The sequence below is a fragment of the Thermobia domestica genome, chromosome 1 (assembly GCF_964235325.1).
Source record: "Thermobia domestica chromosome 1, izTheDome1.hap1.1, whole genome shotgun sequence".
NCBI classification, from domain to species: Eukaryota; Metazoa; Arthropoda; class Insecta; order Zygentoma; family Lepismatidae; genus Thermobia; species Thermobia domestica.
In genome coordinates this window covers 236873108-236897029 of record NC_137454.1, presented here as the reverse complement: position 1 = coordinate 236897029, position 23922 = coordinate 236873108, and the positions used below count along the sequence as shown (strand labels likewise).

General features: G+C 33.8%; 1 protein-coding gene across 1 annotated transcript in view; it reads left to right on the top strand.

Moving 5' to 3' along the window:
* The window catches only part of LOC145667225 (uncharacterized), a 194621-nt gene extending 177507 nt beyond the window's left edge, over nt 1–17114 (top strand). The window contains exons 8-10 of the mRNA XM_081734903.1: nt 1412–1555; nt 5000–5101; nt 16162–17114. Of these exons, the coding sequence (XP_081591029.1) occupies nt 1412–1555; nt 5000–5101; nt 16162–16448 (533 nt within the window). The 3' untranslated portion in view covers nt 16449–17114. The remainder of the gene's footprint in view (nt 1–1411; nt 1556–4999; nt 5102–16161) is intronic.
* The last annotated feature ends 6808 nt before the right edge of the window (nt 17115–23922 follow it).

Sequence of the window (23922 nt, the reverse complement as noted above, 5' to 3'; positions counted from 1 at the left end):
AAAGAAATCATGGAAGTCGCAGTTATTAACTGTCATTATTTACTCTTTTAGTCATTACTCCGTTATCCCTCAAGAAGTCCAGAAAGTGAAATAATGAAACAATCAATTTAGCTTATTAGACGAATATATTTTGAGAAAAACCGTTAAAAGAGAAAAGTAAGATGCCTGTACGTATGCCCTTATACTTTCAATATGAAGCTTAGTTTAGAAGAATACCGTATCTTGTAAACTACTATTACTTACAATTAAGGAAATTTTAGGGCGTGGTGATTTATATGATAGCACAACTTCTGACTACAGATCTGTCTATATAAGCAAATTAGAATGTATTGAAATAAGATATATCTTTATACGTTTTCATTTTGCAAACAAGAAGCGTAGATTGTACAGTGAGAAACAATATTAAGTATAGGTTGGAAGTATAAGAAATGATACCTCTAACCTATACCTACTATTGTTTCTGACTGTACTAAAAGTGAAGAAATTCAAATGTAAATAGTGTTCCTTTTTTCTTTCTTTAGCAAAACATAAGATGATGTAGCCGTTAAGGTTTTACAGATATTTGCGGTTGAGGGCAGTTAAATGGAAGATGTTACTTTAGCAACATATAAAACAATATACAGTAAAGCTCAAATTATCCGTGAGTGCCAAACAAGAAAAAAAAAACTGCTGCAGTCGCGCTGAATTCTTTTTCATAAATAGTCGCGGACTGACTCTCCGCATGCAAGTAAGCATTGTATGTTCTAAAATGTAAAAATAACTTGCATTGTAAAAATCAAAATTTCCAACGTAGAGTAAAGGTTTTGCTGACTGTACATATTTTAAGTTTTATTTGTTTTTTGTACCATAAAACAGTTTTTCTGCTGAATATTTTTTTTCGTGTTTGCATCTCATTTTTAGTCTTTCTTTCGAGTTATCCGCGGTGGCCTTGCTACCCAATTCCGCGGATAATCGAGCTATACTGTATATTGATTGGATTAGAGTTTAGCGTCCCTCTCAACCGAGTCTACACGAGACGTGCAATACAGGTTAAGGTGGAATTCAAACCACCATAATGCGCTCAAAATGTTCATGGTCTCTGGGTCCAACACAGAATTCCGTACACTGAAGGCGCACGCGCTAGTCACTAGATCAACGGTTGAAACTGAAAAACTACATACAGTAGTCTGGACAGTTATACAGGCGTAAATACTACGAGATATGCTGAAAGTATAGTTTAAGGTACTGATTTTATATTTTGTTACATATAGTTATAATTTTGTTTTTCAATTATTTTTAAAACTATATAATTAATTACTGATTCAAAGTAGTATTTAATACAATATACATATTCTTTTTTTTTAATTTTCCCGTTTCGTCAGAAAATATTCAAGATGAGAAAAACTAATCGCCTTTACTTTTCTTCGTTTAGGTTCATTATATTATACCACAACTCAAGGTGAATGTCTGAGCCAATCAGTGACTTCTCTAATGGGTTCAATTACTCATGTACCAATTAAAGAAGGGCTTCAGAGTGTCATAAAATGTCTGAAAAATCAAGACATTGGGCATTCAAGTAAGTAAAAACGTATAAGAATTTATCGCCATGAATACAATTTAAGGTCATTGCGTCGAATATGCGCCCCCTAAGGACAAAATGAGCTTTTAAGAACAGATGGAATAAAGGAATCCGAAAATCAGCTCGCAGTTGGAAAGTTTAATATTTCCATAAATAATTCCACTAGCAAGCATGAAGAAAAATGTTTACAGAAAGGCATCATACACCAAAATATGCCAAAGAATGGTAAGGACGCATATTTCCCGATGCTGGGGTATGTGCACCGTGTGTAATCACGTTTTCAAACCAAAATGTAAAACTACTGACAAGCAATGCATCTAATATCTGACACCCTAATACAGAACCACATTATCAAAAAATTATGGGAAAACTTTCATGAAAAGAAACGTAAATTTATTTTTTTCTCTTTGTAACACAAAGACGATCTTTTGTTACCACTCAAGTACTTTCCCTGTATTAATAAATCAAAAACGTATTCAAAATCCTTCTGTCAAGCATTATAGCTTCTAACATAAGAGTGGAGCATCTGAACTGTCTACAAACTCTTGTGTTGGTATAAAATGAATTGAACAGTTACAAACAAAACACTATCTTAATTCTGGCACTGAGCACAGACGAAGGAAACTGGCACAAGCTGGCTCTCCTGATGGCGTTGGCGATTGACTTCTTCTGTTGTAGATCGTAAATCCGCAGATCGACTGTAAGCATTTGCAGGAATAGCATCTGCATTTAACGGAAAAGTACGGGTCACACGAAAAGCGCTGAGTGCCTTACCAACAGTTGAAGATTTATCCCCGCGGCTATACGCGCAAGAAAGTAAACAAATCTCTTTCGGTCAATCCTACAGGCTGAGATATATTCCGGCATTTGTATACTGAAAAATTATATTATAGATTTGAGTGCTACTCACGTTATGCAACCCATTTTGATGTCTAGGGAGATCTAGGTACCATGAAAAGAAAAGTTACGTAGAAATTTTTCGGAAGTCTTAACATGGTAATGACTGTATAAGGTAGAATTTCTTTTGAAACCTACCTTAAAAAGATAGTGGATTTTTAAAGTTTAATTCAATCTATCAATTTGCTTACAAATGTAGTCGTTTTGCAATTTCATAGGGAATTATACTCATTGTTCTGCAGGGTGCGCATTTTCCCCCAAAGTAGCAGGGCGCATATTTCCCCAAACCCAGTACACACAATTATATGTCGCCCTCCAGCAAGACTAGCATTCTACTCCGAAAATTACCAACTCCCTGTGTAAGCCATGAGTTGCTTTCACGGTAGCTACCGGAGTCGCAATCCTCTTTGCTTTGTTTTTCTCCTAGCACAATACAGAAACACTTAATGTTAGATCTGGCACTTTTTTGATGCCACACATACATATTCATTAAATAAATTGTCAACAACATAGCTGTAGTTGTGAGCGAAATTGTTCTTTTTGTGCACCAACACATAGCAGCGGCATGAAACTCATTCTGTCAGAGAAGATCAAAAAATTAACACAGCAGCTTCTGCGACATGCTGTCCGTTTTCTTACGAGGTGTACATTTTCCTCCGGGGTGCATATTCGACGCAATGACCTTACTTATGTGTTAAACTACTTTACAATACGAAACATAGAATAGCGCTTGTTTGAACTTTTTGAGTCCTTATACAACGCCGAAGTTATGGAGGTTGGAAACTAATGTTAATGCAAACTCTGAATCAAGACCGGTAGGATTCGGTGGAGCAGGCACGTAGCCGAGGGGTGGGTCAGGGGGGTCCGGACCCCCCCCCCCTTCGAGACCAGAAATAAAAAAATTAAGGAAGGACGAAACAAAAAGAAACAATAGGAAGAATCAGCGTTAAAAATAAAGATAAAAATAAAGCTAAAATAAAAGTAAATTTTTATCATCGCTTCCCTGTACTATCAAACATGTTATTTCAGAAACGGTTTTCTACTGCTCCTTTAACTTGTCATTTGGAACAGACAGTAATTGACGGAATAATAAAAACAAAAAGTTATGTGGAAAGCAAGTCCTGTTAACATTTGATTCAACAGAGAAAGGAACGCAGATATAAAATACTTTACAAGACATTATTGGATACGTACTTTTTTTTTTAATAGTTGAGGTCATAATGAAAGGAAAATTGTCATATTTGGATGAACAGAAGAAGGAACGTAGATATTGTAATTTTTTAAAAACATATTTTTATAAATATTCTTTTATTCGCGATTTCTTCATAGTTTGTTACTAAATACTTACTAACATGCATGGGCGCCGATCCTGGGGGGCCGGCCCCCCAAGGGTCATGTGGGCCCCCTTGTTGTATTTATAAATATACACAATATTGGCATATTTGAATGCAATTTGTCTTAAAATCCTCATATATGCCTTCTGAATCTGAATGGACCCCCCGAAATTTACAGAGAAATCTGCACCCTTGCTAATATGACCTAATTTTAAAGTCTTAACAAATCAATATATGTTGCTAGTAAAATAGTTTAAATTGATCAAGCCCCTGGTGTGATAACCACAATATTTCATATCAAACTCCCCCCCCCCCATCACGAAATCCTGACTAAATGAACCAATATATGTTACCAGTAAAATAGTTTAGAATAATCGAACTCTGGTGTGATAACCACAGTATTTCATGTCTCGGACCCCCCCTATTACGAAATCCTGGCTACGTGCCTGGGTGGAGATTATGGGATTTACACAAACTACAAACTATTATGCAAATTTTACCCTTAGTATAGGCAAATCTACACCACACTATCTTGTCTTCAAGGGAGTTGGACCGTAAGAACTCATTACTCCTGTGTTATTCTCAATACACATTTCTAAAGACCAAATAAAGATCCCAAAGAATAGGTAGTCTACCAATGCGATTTGCCTTGTACAATTATGGTGAACAAAACTTGAATATTCACAGTAGTTTACAAAATTATATACCAGATATTATATATAGAATATCTTCATATATGGTAATCAAATGTGCAATGAATACACTTCTTCCTTATTGAAATATCATCAGTAAGCAAAGGGATGTAAAAGTGGCTGTTTAGGTCTTGTGTTTAAGGCCACCAGCTCTGCTATATGAGACATTAATCTACAGCTCAATGTAGGATCTAAAATATATGAGTTCCCGCCGGGAATCAAACTTGGGTCTGTCGAACCATTTCATGTTGTTATTCTGGCTTCAAATAGGTATATATTTAAATACCTGAGGAGCATTTTTTCATAAGGGTGTTGGCAAATTCCTAAGCCCAGTAAATTGTTCTGTTTCAGCTCTCATAAAATACATGACTTTTAGTCATGTATTCAGTCTAAAAAGAGCACGAGCATTACCATCTTCTGGCTTAATGTATTATATTTTGATCTGCATCTTTTAAAGTTACTATATGTTGTTAATATTTTACTGATAAGACTAATTGCAGTAAACTCCTATATTTCAGTACAAAGTGAGGAAAAGGAGCGGCCTCGAAATTGTAGTTGTACTGTCTGCAGAAGCGAAGGATGCACACGGCCTGCTAGAAGAATGGAAAAGACTGTTATAGGTAAGCGATTAGTTGGCAATGTAACATGCACTGGGAAATAACACATTAACTTGATGATTTGACGCTTCTGACTCTTGGATATTGCCTGATATCACTGTAATCAGAATTTTAAAAAAGGTTTAAAACGGTCTAAAGGAATTTCAGTTTATAAAATCAAAATATGAAGTAGAAAAAATTGTTCTCTGTAACCAGTGGTGGCGATTGGACTTTAAAGTGGGGAGGCAAGACATGATCTGAACATTTGTATATCAATGTTAGTTTTCCTGGTTGTTTCTGACACTTTGTTTGACGAAAGGTAGTATAAGTAATAGGATATGATCTTTTTTCAGTTAAAATACCGTATATTGTATTTTATATTTTACCTAGGTATTAAGTAAATTGACAAGAGTAAGACAAGTAGATACTAGCCCTTTGTACTCTTAAACAACGAAGTTATGAGAAGAGATTTGATTCCTTGGTCATGAATATCTTAAAAGTCTGTCTGAAAAATTATGTGATCCAATAATTTAATAACAAATTTGCAAAACAAATAAATAGAAAGGCTAATATTAATCATAGTAATGAATAATGAGTCTTATTTTGCAAAAGTTATATTGAAACTGGGGATTAATGAACAACTTATATTTTTAATTCCAGACATGGCATTAAATGTATGTTATTACTGGAATACCTAATTGCAATATTAATTGTTTTGAATTACTATTCTTGTAGCTTTCTTAACTCCACGAGAAGACAAATAACCAATACGTACTCACGGAACGACAAATATTATATGGCATAATTTTTTCTATGGACCTGTAATATATACAAAAACTTTACATTTCCTAATAAAACTATATACATTAAGTGGTCACTTCAAAAAAGTGAGGAGCAACTACCCCCTAATGCCCCCTAATCGCCGCCTCTGTCTGTAACTGTAGTATGTTAACGAATGAAGTAATTATTTTTTAATATCTGTATCTTTCAAATATAACAATCTAATATGTATGAGACCAGAAATATTGTTCTTCTACAGTCGTGGTAGGGACTTAAAAATACGTATAATCTAAACACAAACATGCTTAAACGAAAATAATATTATTATTTTCGGTCTGTCATGATAGTACAATACAAAACCTCCATTGGCCTAACCCTGCTTTTCTAATTATTAAAACAAAAGAATATAGGCCTTTCCATATACAGTAGAATCACGATTTCTGGTCTGCGATCCCGCATTTAACAAAGTACCGTATCTTAGGCAGGATTAATTTGATCTCCGAAAAATAACGCTATATTCGTAATATATTTAAATCTGTATTAAAGGAAAACCATGTTGTAGAGGCACCCACAGAACAGTACAGCAAGAATATTAGTAAGTTTCACTTATCTAACGACAGACTCATAGTGGAAACACAGTAAACAGAAAGTATTGTGCTCACGGGACACTATTATTTTTACAATAGATAAATCCACTTATACAGGGTATTATTGTACCTATCGCCAAAAAAGGCGACAGTACTTCGATAATTAGATATTTGGATACCTGGATAGAAATTTCCATCGATTATCACAAAACTCGATTTTTTAACGGTACTTGTATATGTTTCGAGTATTGTTCTTCTAAATTCAAAAACTTTAATTTTAATAACTCTTTTTCTTCAGTTTTTAAAAAATACTTTCACATAATTGATCATCCGGTATTTCTCAGTCTTGGGAAACTGAAAATACTGATAAAGTAAATGTTACATTTTTAAAAGAGTGGATTTGATTCAGTGGTTTGTCATTAAGTAACCTCTTCGAAGCAAGATATTTTCTTTTTATTCAAGTAAATTGATTTTGTAATCTTTTTAAAAATAAACAATCCTTAAAATGCAAACCAAAATCATTCATAGATCAGCACTACTTATATTGTATCCATTATGCCAATAAACACAACAAAATACTATCTACAGTCAGAATACATCTGATCAACTCTTAGTATACTTTTCTTACTAAAGCACTGACAGCCTATATCATCTAGTATTAATAGTAAATTTTAATCGTCCATTATAGTCTTAAACAGATTACAGCTCACATTATACAACAGTAGTCTGTTTATTAATGCTCTCTATCGGTAGCAAATTCCTGATGTTAGTAGTTTCGTACATTTTAGATTTTCTATGGAGTTTTTGCAATTAAGTTTCCTTCAAAAATAAATCATAAACAAACATTGATGGTCAGCTTTCTGTACTCAAAACGAAGTGAGGGTTCAGAAACTTTCTCTCAGTGATTCACAGCAGCCTAAATCTAATTAAACTAAATACCTTTTTAATTTGGTTTCGTCAATTTCTTTAAAAAAATGTTTTCATGTGTAGCATTTAAAAGAAAAATAATCCTAGCCCGTTTATGAGTGACAGCCATATTTGTTGAGCATCATGGGTCGATTAGTGCCTTGTAGATGTGTATTAAAATAGCATTATTCAAAAATATTACCACAAACACTAGTTTCTTCAGCACTTTTTTTCTTTAATTTTCTTTTAGCATGGAAAGCTTTAATTGAATCCTAATAGGTAAAAATTACTTGCCTAAGTTTATTATTGGAATTTAACAAATCCTACTTTTTCAAGCTGAAGTCTATAATGAACGGGTGAAATATCAAAATTGATATACTTTTTTATAACTTCATCTTGTACTTATTTATTCTCTTTCTCTTCTAAACAATTGTTCTGCTTCCGTAGCTTAGTGATAGAGAGTTCACTTCTGGTGCATGGGGTCCCTAGTTCGATCCCACTCATGCCAAGTGGTCTTTGTAGTGAACAAATACCGTATTCGTGGGTTTTCTCGAGGTTATTCCATTTCCTTCCACTTTATTCATTCCCCCATTGTATTTATTTCTCATCACCACCGTCTCGTTTAGCCCAGCCGGTATAAAAGTGGGACGTAAATTTGAAAGACTTCATTTCATTTTCTCAATGGTTCTACTTATCTTTGGAGAGTATCTAGATGATGATTTCGAGAATCACAAAGCATTATATCTGGATTATATAATATGGATCATTATATTATCTGGAACTATCAACCTCACCGGAAACAAATACAGTGGAGTTCCAGTAATTCAAAACGTTTAATACCGAATATCCGGTTAATCCGAACAGATCGAGGAGGAAAATTTTATTTTGTTTTTGTGGCAAAAATACGCAATTTTAGGAAATTAGTAACTAAAAGGATGAAAATGGATAAATGTTTCGTAGAAAACAAAGTAAACTTTCGTTAAATACAGTTTTGCTCTTTAATCCCTGTATTTAGGCCTTAAGCCACATTACAACAATTACTGTACGTGAAAAAATAAAGGTATCAAATTTTTCCAACATTTTAAAAATATTTTCAGTAGAGTACATATACTGTAGTCAGAAAACGTGTTGCTATGCATTAGAACACATACACTATGTATATACGCTATGTATTAGAACACAATATACCCGTTCTCCCGCTACAAATCGCGATTTTACTGTTATGCCGGCTAATGCGAACAATCAGGTAATCCGAACAGGGTTCGTTCCAAATTAATTCGGATTAGCGGGACTCCACTGTAATGCTTTCTTTTAGATACGAACCCAAATAATGTTTCAACGCAATGAACAGCCGACAATTATCCGCGAAAGGTTTCTGAGAGATGTATACGTGCCACACCGAGCTAAACTCAGGCCCAAGATCAAAGTGTTAACCAGACTTGAACAAATCCGTAAAATGAACACGTCATAATTCCTGCTTATTTCAAAGAAAAACACAGAGTAACTCCGCATATAAAATCATGAGTTTAAAAACAATGATGGCAAGGTATGCAAAAGCGTTAAATAAGTTAGAAATATGACTGAATAATTAAGTAGATAATATTTGCCTTAAAACGGGAAGTATAAGGAGTGGGTGTTAAAGAAGCTTCTATTAAACAAAGTTTGGTAACCTCTGATACATAATTCTATATAACAATTTGTATGCTGATGTAATCTGATTGATTGAATACGTGATAAACGACATATGGTTTTAGTGAAGTACACTTATAAGCACTTTAATTTCTCGTGTAAAGAAAAGCAAAACGTTCCAATGACTTTGCGGAAGAGATAAGCACACGTCGGCATATTACATAATTAATTCAATTTCCTTTCGGCGCTGTCGCCGTTGTATGCACACCGTGAAAGTAGGTAAGTGGATTTAAACATTTGTATATGAATGTGAGGATTTTATGCTCTTCATTTCAGTATTGAAGGAAGTTATTAATGAACATACAACTGATAATTTTATCTCAAATACAGCGAGAAATATCGAGATCTTATATTTTAATAAAATGGATTGTCATTTTCAAGTTTTAAACAAAGGTTTTTATATGATTAATTTATTTTTTCTTTCGTTCTTTTGTTTTTCTTCTGTCGTGGTTCCGAACGGGGGAAGGGGATACTTGTTCTGGATTAGTGGTTGAGATCGTACTCGATTAGTGGTTGATCCGATTTCACATAGTCTTAGTGCAGAGAAGAGAACGTTAGGTTTCAATTAACCAATCAATGATAGCACAATTATGTAAAATAGACCAATCTATTTTCTGTAAAAAAGTGTTGTACAATTTAGGTAAAATCTAGGTACAATGTAAGTACAATTTAGGTTTCGGTGATTCTGTGTTAGAGCGCCCACCTCTGGTATGTGGGGTCCCTACTTCGATACCAGATTTAGCCAAGTGGGATTTGTGATGCATAAACACCGTGTGCGTGGATTTTCTCAGGGGTTCTCTTAATTCTTACTATTTTCCTCATCCTACCATTTTGTTCAAGAACATCATCACTGTCTTCCTTAGCCTCAGAGCATAAGAATAGAACGTTACACTAAAAATAAAACGTAAATTTTGTATTACGCTAAGCACGTGAACAATATGTATGATTCAAATTTAAATCGAACTACTTTTACACGACATATTACTGTATTATGAAGTCATTGGGAAGTGACAATAAACAGCCAGAATGAATATGATAATAGTAGGCTATATTTAAAAAAAAGGTAAAAAAATTCTAGTAATCCTCATTGGATCACTTCATATGGATTTACCAGTAGAGTGGAAATTTCATTTATACTATTTATAAAATGCTATATAAACGTACAATAACATGATCCAAGAATAATATGTATGATTACAAGAAGTTTGGACGTAAAGGCATTTGTGTGCTAATACTTATTTGACGAGTTCGTGCGTTTGTTTTGTGGAGTCGGTGCTTTATGTTTATATGCTGTTATTGGTTGAAAAGAGCTGTCGGAATAAGAAATGTGACTGCTTTTCTGCTTTACTTTACAGGGTGGCCAGAACATATGGGCACTGAAAGTCAATACAAACAGTTCATTTATTGGTTTGCTGTACTTTATTATAATATTGTTAAAGTAAGTTGTTGTGATTTGAAGTGGAAAATCGAATTTTAAAAATTACCACACAAAGTAATATATTCCTATATTAGAAGGATTTCATATAATGTGATAAAACTTTGTAGAGAAGGAAGAAAGAAGTGAACATATTGTATTTAATAAAACAACAAAAAAGCTGCTTGTGAGGTAGACGGAAGTGTGTAAATGAGACTTGTTTATTTATCTCCCCTGAAATTAGGTCCATCTCTGTGTACTAAAACAGAACACTTAACTTATATGTCAAGAGTACATGAAAATCTGTCCGGCCATGCGGTGAACGTTTCAGCCGGTGACGCATGGTCATTGCATCGGTTTACACACACACACACACACACACACACACACACACACATATATATATATATATATATATCGGTTTACATCTACATATGTAGTTAGTTAGACAGATAGATCCATATCTGCATTTCTTTGACACGGCAGTATATTATATGATGTTTTCCTGTGGCTTCCACTGTTGTAGCCGTATTAAATTAATGCTTTTTGATATTTGCTAATCTTATTATAATTATTTAATATTCTTTAAGTTGTATTTTCATACGGGAATTTTAAGTTTGAATCCATCTACATTCTTTAATACTTCATTCCGTGTTAAATAGTTTTGCGTATTCACTGCACAACGACTTAAAGTATGTACACAACTGGTTCCATTTGGTTCAGGATACTTTTCTGATTTTCTTTTTTTTTAAAAAAAACTGCATATATTATATATCTCAAGTAAAACCAGTACTTCTGGCAACCCTGCTATGTACTGACGCCACTTGTAGAAAAGGGAATTAGTTCGCAATTTTGCCGTAAATCAAACGAGATATACTGTTAGAAAAAGATAACTAACAATAGATACAATCTGCAACTAGTTAACAGTGTATTTTGCTACACTGTACGATATATAAATAACAATTATTTCAACGACAGTATCAGTTGTTAGTGACAATGAACTACGTAACTTTTAAAACCAATAGATTTCATTTTCTCAATTTTCTCAAAAACTGCGCATAAGAATGTACCCACAAGGATATAATTTCGTTCAACTCGATGTCTCTATAGACTAATCTATCTATCTATCTATATCTATATATATATATATATATATATATATATATATACGAGGGCTATCCAGAAAGTAGATTACGTTTTCGTCTGTGTCCGCTAGGGGCGGGGCTAGCGCGGCCATCTTGGGGTCAGAGCGTTGCGCAGCTCAGTCGGCATCTAGCCGTGCTAGTGAGAGGTTCGTGCTGTGCTCCGTTAAGATACTGTGACGGTTTGAAATGTCTGCCTTAATTGAAAATCCCGCGAGCTGCGAGGTGCGTGCAGTAATAAGGTTTCTGACAGCAAAAAACTGTAAACCGATAGAAATCTATCGGCAGCTGTGTGAAGTGTATGGGGACAACATTATCACTGAAGGTGGAGTGCGACAGTGGGTCATAAGATTTAAAAATGGCCGAACCAATGTTCACGACGAAGATCGAAGTGGGAGACCCAGCAAAGTGACTGCCGAACTTGTCGAAAAAGTCGATGTTAAAGTCCGTGAAAATCGAAAGTTCACAATAACGGAACTTTCTTTGAGTTTTCCACAAATTTCGCGAAGTTTGTTGCACGAAATCATCAGCGAAAAGCTTGGTTACCACAAGTTTTGTGCAAGATGGATTCCAAAAATCTTGACAGAGGACCATAAAAATCAGCGAATGGCTGCAGCGTTGCACTTTTTGGACGCCTACAATAAGGATGGTGACTCTTTACTCGATCGCATCGTTACTGGTGACGAAACATGGGTGAAACACGTGAACTGTGAAACGAAATTGCAATCAATGCAGTGGGGCACACAGGTTCTCCCCAAAAACCCAAGAAATGCATGCAAACAATGTCGGCAAGGAAGATGATGGCGACTGTTTTTTTGGGACAGAAAAGGTGTGATTTTGGTGGACTTCCTGGAAAGAGGCACTACAATAAACGCTCAAAGGTATTGCCAAACTCTGCAAAACCTCAGAAGAGCAATTCAAAACAAGCGCAGAGGAATGTTGAGCTCTAAGATCTTGTTGATTCACGACAACGCCCGGCCCCACACGGCAAATGTCACGCGTGAAGTTCTTGAATCTTTTCAGTGGGAGTTGTTTCCTCATCCGCCGTACAGTCCCGACCTGGCACCGAGCGACTTCCACCTATTTCCAGCAATGAAGAAGTGGCTGGCTATGCAGCGTTTTGATGACGACGAACAGCTGCAAGAAGAGGTAACGAAGTGGTTGAAGTCGCAGGCGGCCGAATTTTTCGACGAAGGAATTTCCAAGCTCGTACATCGCTACGATAAATGCCTTAATTTGAATGGTGACTATGTCGAAAAGTAGTATTTGTGTGTGGCTTTCATCTGTATATAATAAAATTTGTTTCCTATACTTTGTTGATTTTTTATTCCAAAACGTAATCTACTTTCTGGATAGCCCTCGTATATATATATATATATATATATATATATATATATATATATATATATATATATATATATATATATATATATACGACTGTATATATATGTACGTGTATATGCCTTATGTTTGAACAATATTTTACTTAAATATAAATTAAAATTTGAGCGTTAATGATAATTTCAGGTTATATCTTACCAACCATTCTAGGTATAGTTTGCAAACTTCACAGTGTCAAAATGAGAGTCTGATGAGAGTGTATTTCACTATCAATTTTACTTCAATAAGTTATGTGCTTCTCGTACAACATTTAATTTTTAGGTTTATATACAAATTCATTTAACTCCATTTTCTCAAAAATATTGCGTTGGTTTTGACTCTCATGCGTATCATTTTGTTCAGCTGAATTAGAACTATTCATTTGTATATTTCTCATCTTTGGACGAATTACTTTCCGTTCAATGCTAATAATATTATAAAACCTATAACTAACTCACTCTATGGCCCATGGAACCCGGAGGTTCAATACCGCGTTCACAAAAGCTCTCCACTGACTTCTATCATTAGCCAACTGGATCCAGTTTCTATTTTGTATTTCTAATTCTGCGAGCGCCTAGGTCTTCCTAATGGTTGTTTTCCGATTGGATTTCCAGTTAAAACTTCGAAAATATTTCTACTCTGTTTCATTTGGGCTACATGACATGCCCACCTGAACCTCCTAGACTTGATGACCATAGTAATGTTCGATAAAAGATGTGAATAATGAAGTTCCTCGTTTTAAATTTCAGTCAAACTTACGATAAAACCAATATTTTTTTTGCAATTGTAAAATAAATGTCATGTATTACTGAGCATCACAAAATCCATGATTCTTTAACATAAAATATGTAATTCATATTATCATTGAACTTAATACAATTACATTTACAGCCATGTGTTTCTTTGTAAGTATATTAAAATCGTTTATTAGAAATAAATATTCAGTAAGACTCGGATGTATGTTTAGACTCGAAGTCTCATGTGTGAAGATGTCGTGTTAACATTCTCACAAGAAATAAGTTTCTTAGCACTTTTGTTTTATATTTCACTATTTTCTACTATGAATAATAACAACACGAGTCTTAATTACGTCACTTATAATCTATCATGTAACGGAACTATATCCGTCCCATCATTAGTTGAATTATTTAATTGAGAAACGAGAAAATTTCATTTGAAGGTAAAATTATTATTACTGGAATAATAAAGCTTTTCATAACAATTAATTCAATTAATAATGAGACAGATATCGGTTGATCGTAATCATAGTATGGTTATGTACGATAATTTATCGCTACAATTCGGCCTTCCTAGCTGTCTGTATAACACCATTTCTAATGACAAACTTTCGTGTCTAAGCCATGAAAATTGTTTACGATAGAAAAGAATGAAGCTCCTATTGTGAAGCAATTTTTTTCAGGGTCTAATTTTGTAATTTGTGTTCATTAACATTTCTTATCTCTTCAGTCAATATTGGAACCTCTCTTGTCTTGTGAAACATTTAAAAATGATGTATAGCAACACAGCTTGAAAACTAGGACATTGAAATTTTTTTTACAGATTTTTTATACGTATAATGCTTTACGAAAATAATTCTTTCCCAATTTTGCAGTAGCTGAACAATAAATAAGAAAATGTAATATCACTGATTTCTATCATAAATATAACATTATACAGCGTACAGAGTTATCTGATATTGATGATTAATATATTCAAAATTTTACTATATTTTCGCTTTCAATTTGTAATGAATTTTTCTTTCTCAGGTGCTACAGGATCGTATACAATATCATTTTTATGTTTCAAAGACAAATATCAACAACACTGTTTAACACTTTCCTTTTTGTGTGTGAATTCTTAGCGTATTCTTAATGATTTTTAGCTCGAAATAGCTGGTAATCTATTATTTTCGAAAAGTACTTACTACGCGAGTATTTTGAGAGAGAAGAATCTAGTATCATTGTTTATTTTCATGTCCAAGGCAAACTAATACAAGATGTTTTTAAAACATTTAGTTGCAACATATGGTCAATAATGATCATTTAATTTTATACAATGATAAACATAACTTGCCTACTTGTTTATATTTTATAGACATAACTGTGACATACCTTCCCTACTTATACAAAAATTATTCTTAATTTTTTAAATAAGGAAAAACTTTATAGAAACTGGAAATACATCTATGAACATAGTACGTTTCCATGATTTTGTTTACAAATATTTTATATGGATTGCTATTGTGAGATGACAGATATCTATCTGGAACAAATTTCACCCCAATCTTACACATATCTGCTACATTTTGTCTACACTTCCAGGCAGACTAAAAATGAAAAAAAAAATGTTTTCTTTGACGAGTTAGAAGGGAATTCAACATATCTTAAATCACCATGATGTCCTCGATACCATTGACGACTTCAGGAAGTGGAACAGAGGAAATTCTCTCCTGCAGTCATATTTCAGTTCATATTCAATGTGGGTTACCAGTATTTAAAACCCTATTTTTCATCTCTCTTATATTGAAAGTCACCTAGGAGAAGATCCCAGCGCTACTTCACCATATTTAATCCAAGTACCTATTGTAGCATTGAGGTAAGATACTCTCAAAGCTTGTAGCAGCACCCTTCTATGGAAGGATCTAGAACCAAAGGCTAAGTAAAGAGTTATCAAATTAATATAACAAAATTCAGTAGGATTATTATTAAACACTACTTTTATACAAAAAGTATTAACTCTTTTTATTGCAACCGATCGAAAAAGAAGTTGGGAATGTAGTATGAGATAGAAATATCATTTTCTTTCGAAACTCGATACATCAACAATCATTCTATATATTACTCAATCACTTCTTCTCCAGTCATCCCCAATTTTAGTCTTTTTATAAATTCTTTATACGTATTAAATAAGCTTATTTCATACATGGTTAGGAAACATTCATTTTAAAAAAAGAAATATTCTTACATTTAAGTAGCGAGGTTTACATCTACTTAATTTTATACGAGTATTCCCTATTGGTACTCCATCCACGAGTGACTATTATAAGCCTTAACCTATCCTAAACACTACAAACTTAACAAATTGTTAAGTAACTCTGAAAAGTGTTTCGTGCATACTAATGTAATTAATGTTAGAAGAGAATTGTCGTTGTCTGATTGACTAATACGTACAATTTCTGCTCTCTAGGAAGTTCCGGTTTGGAATCAGCTTTTCACAGGCCAGTATCTTGCAGTAGATATCAACCTCTTTATTCTTTCTCAAGTCCATCAGCAGCCGCTTCAGTATTTGACTTTAATGGGTTTACGTACAGAACGAAACCACCATGTAGTCAAAGTAACAGCTTTGAAAATAGTATGAATCCAATACTAGGAAGTTCATTACTTCTCAGCTACTACAATCCAGGCCCTCTTTGCTACAAGTGGAAGATGTTTGGGCGAAACATAGATCATGGGCATCATAGTCGAGACACGTAGGGACAGGAATCTACAACAAAGACTTGGATTTGATCGAACTATTCATTTTGTTTCTTGAATATAAATGGATGTGAAGGATTCAAGATACATATTCATATGTTTTTGATGTTACGATAATTTCTAACTATTGAGACATGTTCTTGAGGTTCGAGAAGGTGTGAATAAATTTTGAAATGTGCAGAAGTGTTCGAAATGTAATCTTAAACTAAACATTGTTACATTGAATGTTGATAATAGCAAGTATGGAAGATGCGTTAGTGCTTAAAGAAGTTCATCTGACTAATGAAGAAATATATTTGTACAGAAATTAGACAACAAATACTGGATATAATTTTGTGTGTTATCAAACATTGGTGTTTTTAAATTGTCTGTGCCATAGATGTGAATCTATTATTGATAGAGAAAGACACTAAACGGGGAAAAGTGAATGTTTACTGTATAGAAAAGAAGAAAAGGGCACTTTAATTCTAGTGGGAACCAAAAATTCTTAAATACTTCACTTAATAAGTTCGTTTTTTTTTTTATTTATAATGGACAATATTATTTTAATTGTTAACATGACAATATACTTGACTAGATACAAAATTGTTCGATGTTTCGTCCATAAGAGAATCGAAAATGGTTTCGTAATTCTAATAAAACTGAACAAAATCTCTAAATTGTAAATCATGTTTTAGGAAAACTTAATTTACCTTCCTTTTGATTTCTCCAGCGAACAACCATAATATAGGGTTCGCAAAAGTGTATATCTCAAAACGTGGACAGCCAATTTCAACCAAAAATAGCAAAATTTTAGTTCATAATAACTCCTAACATTAAAAGCAACTGAGCTGTACCTTATGCCAATCTATTTTTCTCTAATTGCCACACATGATAAATATAAAAAGTCTTTCCAGCCTTAGAACAATGTAGATGTAAGCAAAGTGAAATGTATTACTCCGCGGTTCACACGTGCTTCGGCAGCGGGAGACGTGAGCAGCAAGATCTTCTGCTAGCTTATTGTCGTCGCATAATTTCCAAAGTGTAAGGCTATGTTGGTCGGTATATAATTAACGCATTGACACTGACTACTGTTATGTTGGAAATACATATTTTTTTAAACCGTTATATAAAGAGATTGCCTCTGTTCCTGATGTTCTCTTTTGCGTTTTATAACACGAGAGGAAGGTGGATTATTGTAACACTTTTTCGCCATGGAACTCTGTATTCTACAATTTCAAATGAGTGGGGTCGGCGCATGAATGCACACGCATGCGCAGTAAATACTATATGTCCAAGGACTGGTGAGGTTGAAATAAAGCTACATCTGTTGATAAATATTATATATATTGCGTTTATTATCACAAAATACAGGATAAATTCGGATATTTTCATTTGAAATTATTATTTTAGTAGGGATTATATTAGTGCAGTGCGGTAGGATATTAGTGCAGTGAGACCAACAACCAATCACTGGCCATCGTTCCACTGGTAGTCAGGTGGGTTTGTTTACATCCACTTTTTTCTAAGGCTGGAAAGAGACTAGTTAGGCAGTGCCAAATTTGGTTGAGATTAATTAATCCATCTCTTTATTAATAAAATCATCCGAACTGACCTAAAAGTTAAATAATACTAATAACAGGCTTGCCATTAGGTTAAAATATATGATCCTAGAAATAAACTGTCAGTATAAAAATCTTGTGCCATATATGTAATGGTTTAAATAAGAAAAGAGGAAGTAATAGCATTCAACGATCATTGGAACTTATTCACTCAAACTCACACCCGCTGGTATTAATTTTGATGCATGATCTTGCAAGGCAGACATCAAAAGGGGAAACTGTTGAAACGTTTGTATAGTTTCTTTGTTGACGTTTAGCGTCTCTTTCCATCATCGACATTTATATGACAGGAGAAATCAGAGCTACTGCAATACGTTGAAATTGCAATGCTTTCCCGTCGGAAATCGAACCAAAACGCGCACAGTAGAGATCCTGCTAGTTACAGTTTCCATAGAGGGATAGGAGCGGAGGTGGAGTTTATTACTGGGACGTTAAACATATATATAGAATCATGTGTTCAACTACTACATTTTACTATTTATTACCGTTTTGCTCTTATACTTGTCGATATATGGAAAGCCTCCTCATATCTATTTATACACAATATAGTTGAATAGTCGAAATTTGATATATTTTTTACTCCCACATCGATATTACGAAAGTATATAGTACCTAGGCAACATTACTGGAGCCCCTATCAGGACGGTAATTGTGCCTTTCGAGTTATATTGAAGATGTAACAGAAGAAACTTGATCCTCTTTCCAGTAATATTGATACTTGATAGAGATGCAAAAAAGCCGGCTTTTTTGAATCGATGGTTTTTTGCACATAAAAAGCCGGCTCCTTTGGGAAAAAAAACGAGAATTTTGGAAATTTTGGCTTTTTTCATTTTCATGATTTTTCTGTTTAAATAGCTTTCTTACAGTATATTCTAAAGTTAAATGACTTAAATGCCATATTTCCCTGACCTAAATGCCATATTTCGCTCTGGAATTCACCATCATGCTGGATGGAGCACAAAGTTTATGAATTAAAGTAAACATAAAGTACGTAGTACTTGAGGGCAATTTTAGAAGTTATTTAACTTTTGAATTATCGACATTTTTTCTTCTCTAGATCATTTCTTTTTAGTCATCCGTGTTTCATTTCTTAGGGCTTAGTACTCTAGCTTCTAGCACTTCTAGCACAGTTTCTACTCTGTATTCCTATTTCTGCTAGATCCATCTTAATATTGTCCTCCCATCTGGGCTTAGGTTTTCCTAATGGACGTTTCCCGATTGGATTTTCAGTTAAAACTTTGAAAGCGTTCCTACTTTCTTCCATTCTGGCTACATGACCTGCCCACCTGAGCCTCCTAGACTTGATGACTCTAACGATGTTTGGTAAACCGTATAAATTATGTAGTTCCTCCTTATGAAGTTTCCGCTATTCCCCATTCCCGTTCCTCTTGGGTCCAAATATTCGTCTCAGAATTTTATTCACAAATAATTTCAGTCTGCGTTCTTCCCACAGCGTAAGCGACCATATTTCACAACCATAAAGCATAAAAGGCATGATTATAATTTTACATATTTTAATCTTTAAATTCCTTGACAGAATTCGCGACAACAAAATATTTTGAACTGAATAATAACAAGAATTTCCTGATTTTAGACGATATTTAATTTCGTTTGTGGATATTATTTTGGTCTGGTAATACTGATTCAAGATATTTGAAAGTATCCACTGTGTCGAAAGTATTAATTGATATTTTAACGCATTCATATTTTTTGCCGTATTACGATCCTTGTGAACTTCCTTGTATTTAGATTTCTCTGCATTTACTCATGTCCCTGCTAGCGTTTAATAAGGCCTCTGCATTTCTTTCGATTGTTCTCCTATCAGATTTACATCATCAGCATACACAATAACCTGGTGAATACCATTCAACTCTAGGCCCTGGTTCCTATCTTTGATTTTTCTTATAGCGTACTCCGGAACAAAGCTAAATAATAACGGCGATAACGCATACCCTTGTTTTAGGTCAATCTCGACGTGGAAGCTCGCATTTTTCTACTCGGACTTTACTCTGGGATTCTTTTAAACACTTAATAAATCTAGTTTTTTCGGTATTCCAAACTCTGTAAGAATGTTGTACAATGTCTCTCTCCTAACCGAGTTGTAAGCCTTTCTAAAATCAATAGACAGTTGATGTACTGGGTAATATATTCCCATTTCTTTTCGAGTATTTGTCGAATGGTAAATATCTGGTCGATTTCAACTAAATGAAATAAAAAAATTAAATCTTTGAGTTTTACGTCCCACGGTTATGCCGGTTAGGTTAAAGGAGACGATGATGATGAGTAATGAATGAAATGAAGAAAGTGGGAGGAAACGGGAGAACCCCGAGGAAACCCACGCACACGGTGTTTGTCCACCACAAAGTTCACTTGGCGGGAGCTGGGATCAAACCCGGGACCCCAAGCACCAGATGTGACCGCTCTACCACTGAGCAACCGCGGCCCCGATTTCGACTAAATCCACACTGATAATCTCCAATAATTGTATCTGCGTATGGGGTCAGTCTTATTAATAGAATGTTAAGAGAAATTCCTCGATAATTATTACAATCAATTTTGTCGTCTTTCTTGTGAATTGGAACAGTGATTGGTTCTCCCACTCTTTTTTAATGTATTCCATAGTTTTTCTTTTTTGTAAAAAAAAAAAAGTTTCGTAACGATATGTTGAATTTTCTTGTTAAAAATTCAGAAACCTTAAGGACTGGGTAAACCGTGATAGTGGTTATATATTCTAAAGCCTAGGAAACCATATGGTCACATGAACCGTCTATTACGTATATGATCCATGAACAGAAAATTCGATACTTTCCCGATTTTGAACAAGCTTAAGGAACAGTCATTACAGAATTTGGAGCTTTACCGATTTTGTAGATCCGAAGCACCTGATAAGTGGTAACAGATTATTACGTATGTGATCAATCAGTGAAAAATTTGTTCGAAATATTCATATAATGTATATCAAAGTTAAAACTTAACTGAACAATTTCAAGAATGTACAGAACCACCCGAAATGAGGCTCTTGATGAGCATATTTCTCTCATGTTTTTTTTTTTATTTTGCTTCAAAAAGAGGGTGTGTGATATTTTGAAGTAAAAATACTACATACAATTTTGCTAGTTATTTGTATATTATTTTTTTAAAGTACTTATTGTATATAAGAGGTTAAAATATTATTACATATATTGGTTAATCCTTTGGAATTATTCCTTTGGAATGTAAATATGTTAAGAATTTTAAAAAATCTTTTTGAAATTCATGGTTTATTTTCGAGGTTTCATATTATTATCTGGATCAGCCACTAATTAAATGAGTTTTTTTGTTGTAGAGAAGCAAAACAAAGTCTACTTTATCAGTTTAAAGCAAAAGTTTCAAAAAAGCCCAAAATTTCCCAAGCAAAAAAGCGAAGCAGAAAAAACCGAGTTTTTTTTTCAAAAAAGCCGGTTTTTTTCCGAGCCCTTGCATCTCTACTCTTTGAATTGATTTACATATGTGTTATTCAAGGTAGTCTTACCTTGGCTCGGTGAGTCACTATAACGTTTGAAATATGAGGTATTTTTCTATTTAGCTACTCTTTTCTCATCAAATATTCGTTACATAAAGTCAACCATTCAAATTTTAAAATATCACTGGCACAAACGATTGTTAATGATGACTTGATGTCTTCCTCTGGGCACCAGTTTTCAAATCGAATTGGACATTTTGGTGACACTTAGAAACCTAACTTGAAGTGTGTTAAGCCATAGTATTCACTCTTAATCATGCACTGCGCTTAGAAACTGGTAGAAGTCACCCAGATCAAGTAATATGATCACTTTTCTGAAACCCAAAAAAGCACAGGAAGAAGACACAAAAAGGTAAAAAAAAAAAAAAAAAAAAAGTCACCACTAGCAGAATCTGTAACAATGCAGCAAGCAACATAGGACATGTTGCCTATATGAAACCTCAGGCGCAACTGTTTCATTGAGCTACCATGACCCCTCTGTATATGGAGAAAACATGTAAATTTGAAGAAAGAAGTAAGAATTGCTATCAATACCAATAGAGAGCATAATTTGCCTTATTAACTGAAAACTGTGTGTGGATAATAGAATTGATCGGATATAAGAAGCTGAGAATTATCTTTATTAATAATTTCTATCTTCACCTTTACTTGTACCGTTATCGTTTATTGGGTCTGGTCTCCGCAATAACTCCATACTGATTCCTCCAATAACTAGAACGTAAAGTGGAAATGGTAAAGCATTTTCTCGAAAACAGATACCGATCACTGTTTGTTACAGTATGTTACGGTATATTACTCACTCATCTAGCAAGAAAGACTTTGCCGAAAGTTGACATTAATCTCGAAGATAAACACTGGCATTTCAGGATTCGTAAACAAGGGTACGATAAGCTGAATAGCGTTTCCATACATTTATTCATTATAAAAGTCCATTACAAAATTTCACACTGTCTTTTATACATTTACCAAATTATGTGACTAATGTACAATTCACTGCAAAGCAAACTAATTTTTGCATGTAATTTATTTGCCTTTATGCTGAATTCCAATTTTAACTTTCCCGCTTTTCCATTGATCCATTGGTAAGTTTGTGTAATAAAATTTGCTCCCGTGTGTCTTTTCTAGTAGATAATCTATCAAACTATTTTTTCCATATTAAATAAATATTTAATGGTAATAAATAAAATACAAATTATCTAAACAGACGATGTTCAGCTTTCTTGTTACTTCGGCCTCCATAAGACAACTGGAGTAGTGCCGGAGCATCGTAACCACTCCAGAGTTGCCAGAGGTGACAAAGAAATGTTTCTTGGAATATCATGCGTTGCTTTGTTTCGAGTTCTAAGGTGTAAAGACATTTTATTCATGCAATGTTCATTTAAGAAACGTTCTCATTCAGAAACTCAAAAATGTTCAGACATCAAGAGAGACTCAAAAAAGTTCAGACATCAAGTGTTTATCAAGATACATTCATAAATACTGTTGGTGACTTGAGCGGTTCCATCTCTAAACTCGATGTATTAGAAAATGAATCTTCTGATTCTGAGCATAAAAGCAGCACAAGTAACGGCACTAATTCACGTAAGATGACAATAGTGAGAGTCTGTAACTCACACCTACCAGTCTAAAGGTCATTAGTATTTAGTTACCTGCGGCAAAAGAACAATTACAATAAGCTACATTGATTCAAAGCAAAGTCAAGATAATTACAACAAATATATCACTGGTTCTTTTAATTATTACTATTGAGCCACTAAACTTGACAAACTCATCTGCCATAATCCTTCCATTTATTTATAATATATATCTGGTTGCTCCTGACAACGACATATCCAAAATCTCATTATTTAAAAAACACTTGAATATCTTTATACATTAACATTATAATTAATATATCTTTTCTTCTTCTAATAGTACAAACAACCAGCCAACCTAGTACATATTTAAAATATCTTATAACCCAGAATTACAAGAGAGTACAGATTTACAATACAAATATACAATGTACCGTTGTATATTATGGCGCCTGACGGACTTTTCTTTTTGTTCATTTACTCACTAAAAAGAAAAAGAATTCTGGACCGTTTACATATACATGTTAATCATTCGAGTTTTTGAATGCACCTCGTATACTTGAAACTTTCAATTTATATAATTATACATATATATCATATTTAACTCTATAACAATATTATTATCATATTTATTTTAAACTTTATCATCATTTTCATTTATTTATACGTTTCAACGACGATAAGGCACATTCGAAGTTATATTTACAAGTTACTTAAGTCCTTTTTCGGGTCCATTAAATGCTGGTTACAGGCTATTAATTATTTACTTAGGCTTCATGTAGAAGGTTTTGAAAAAG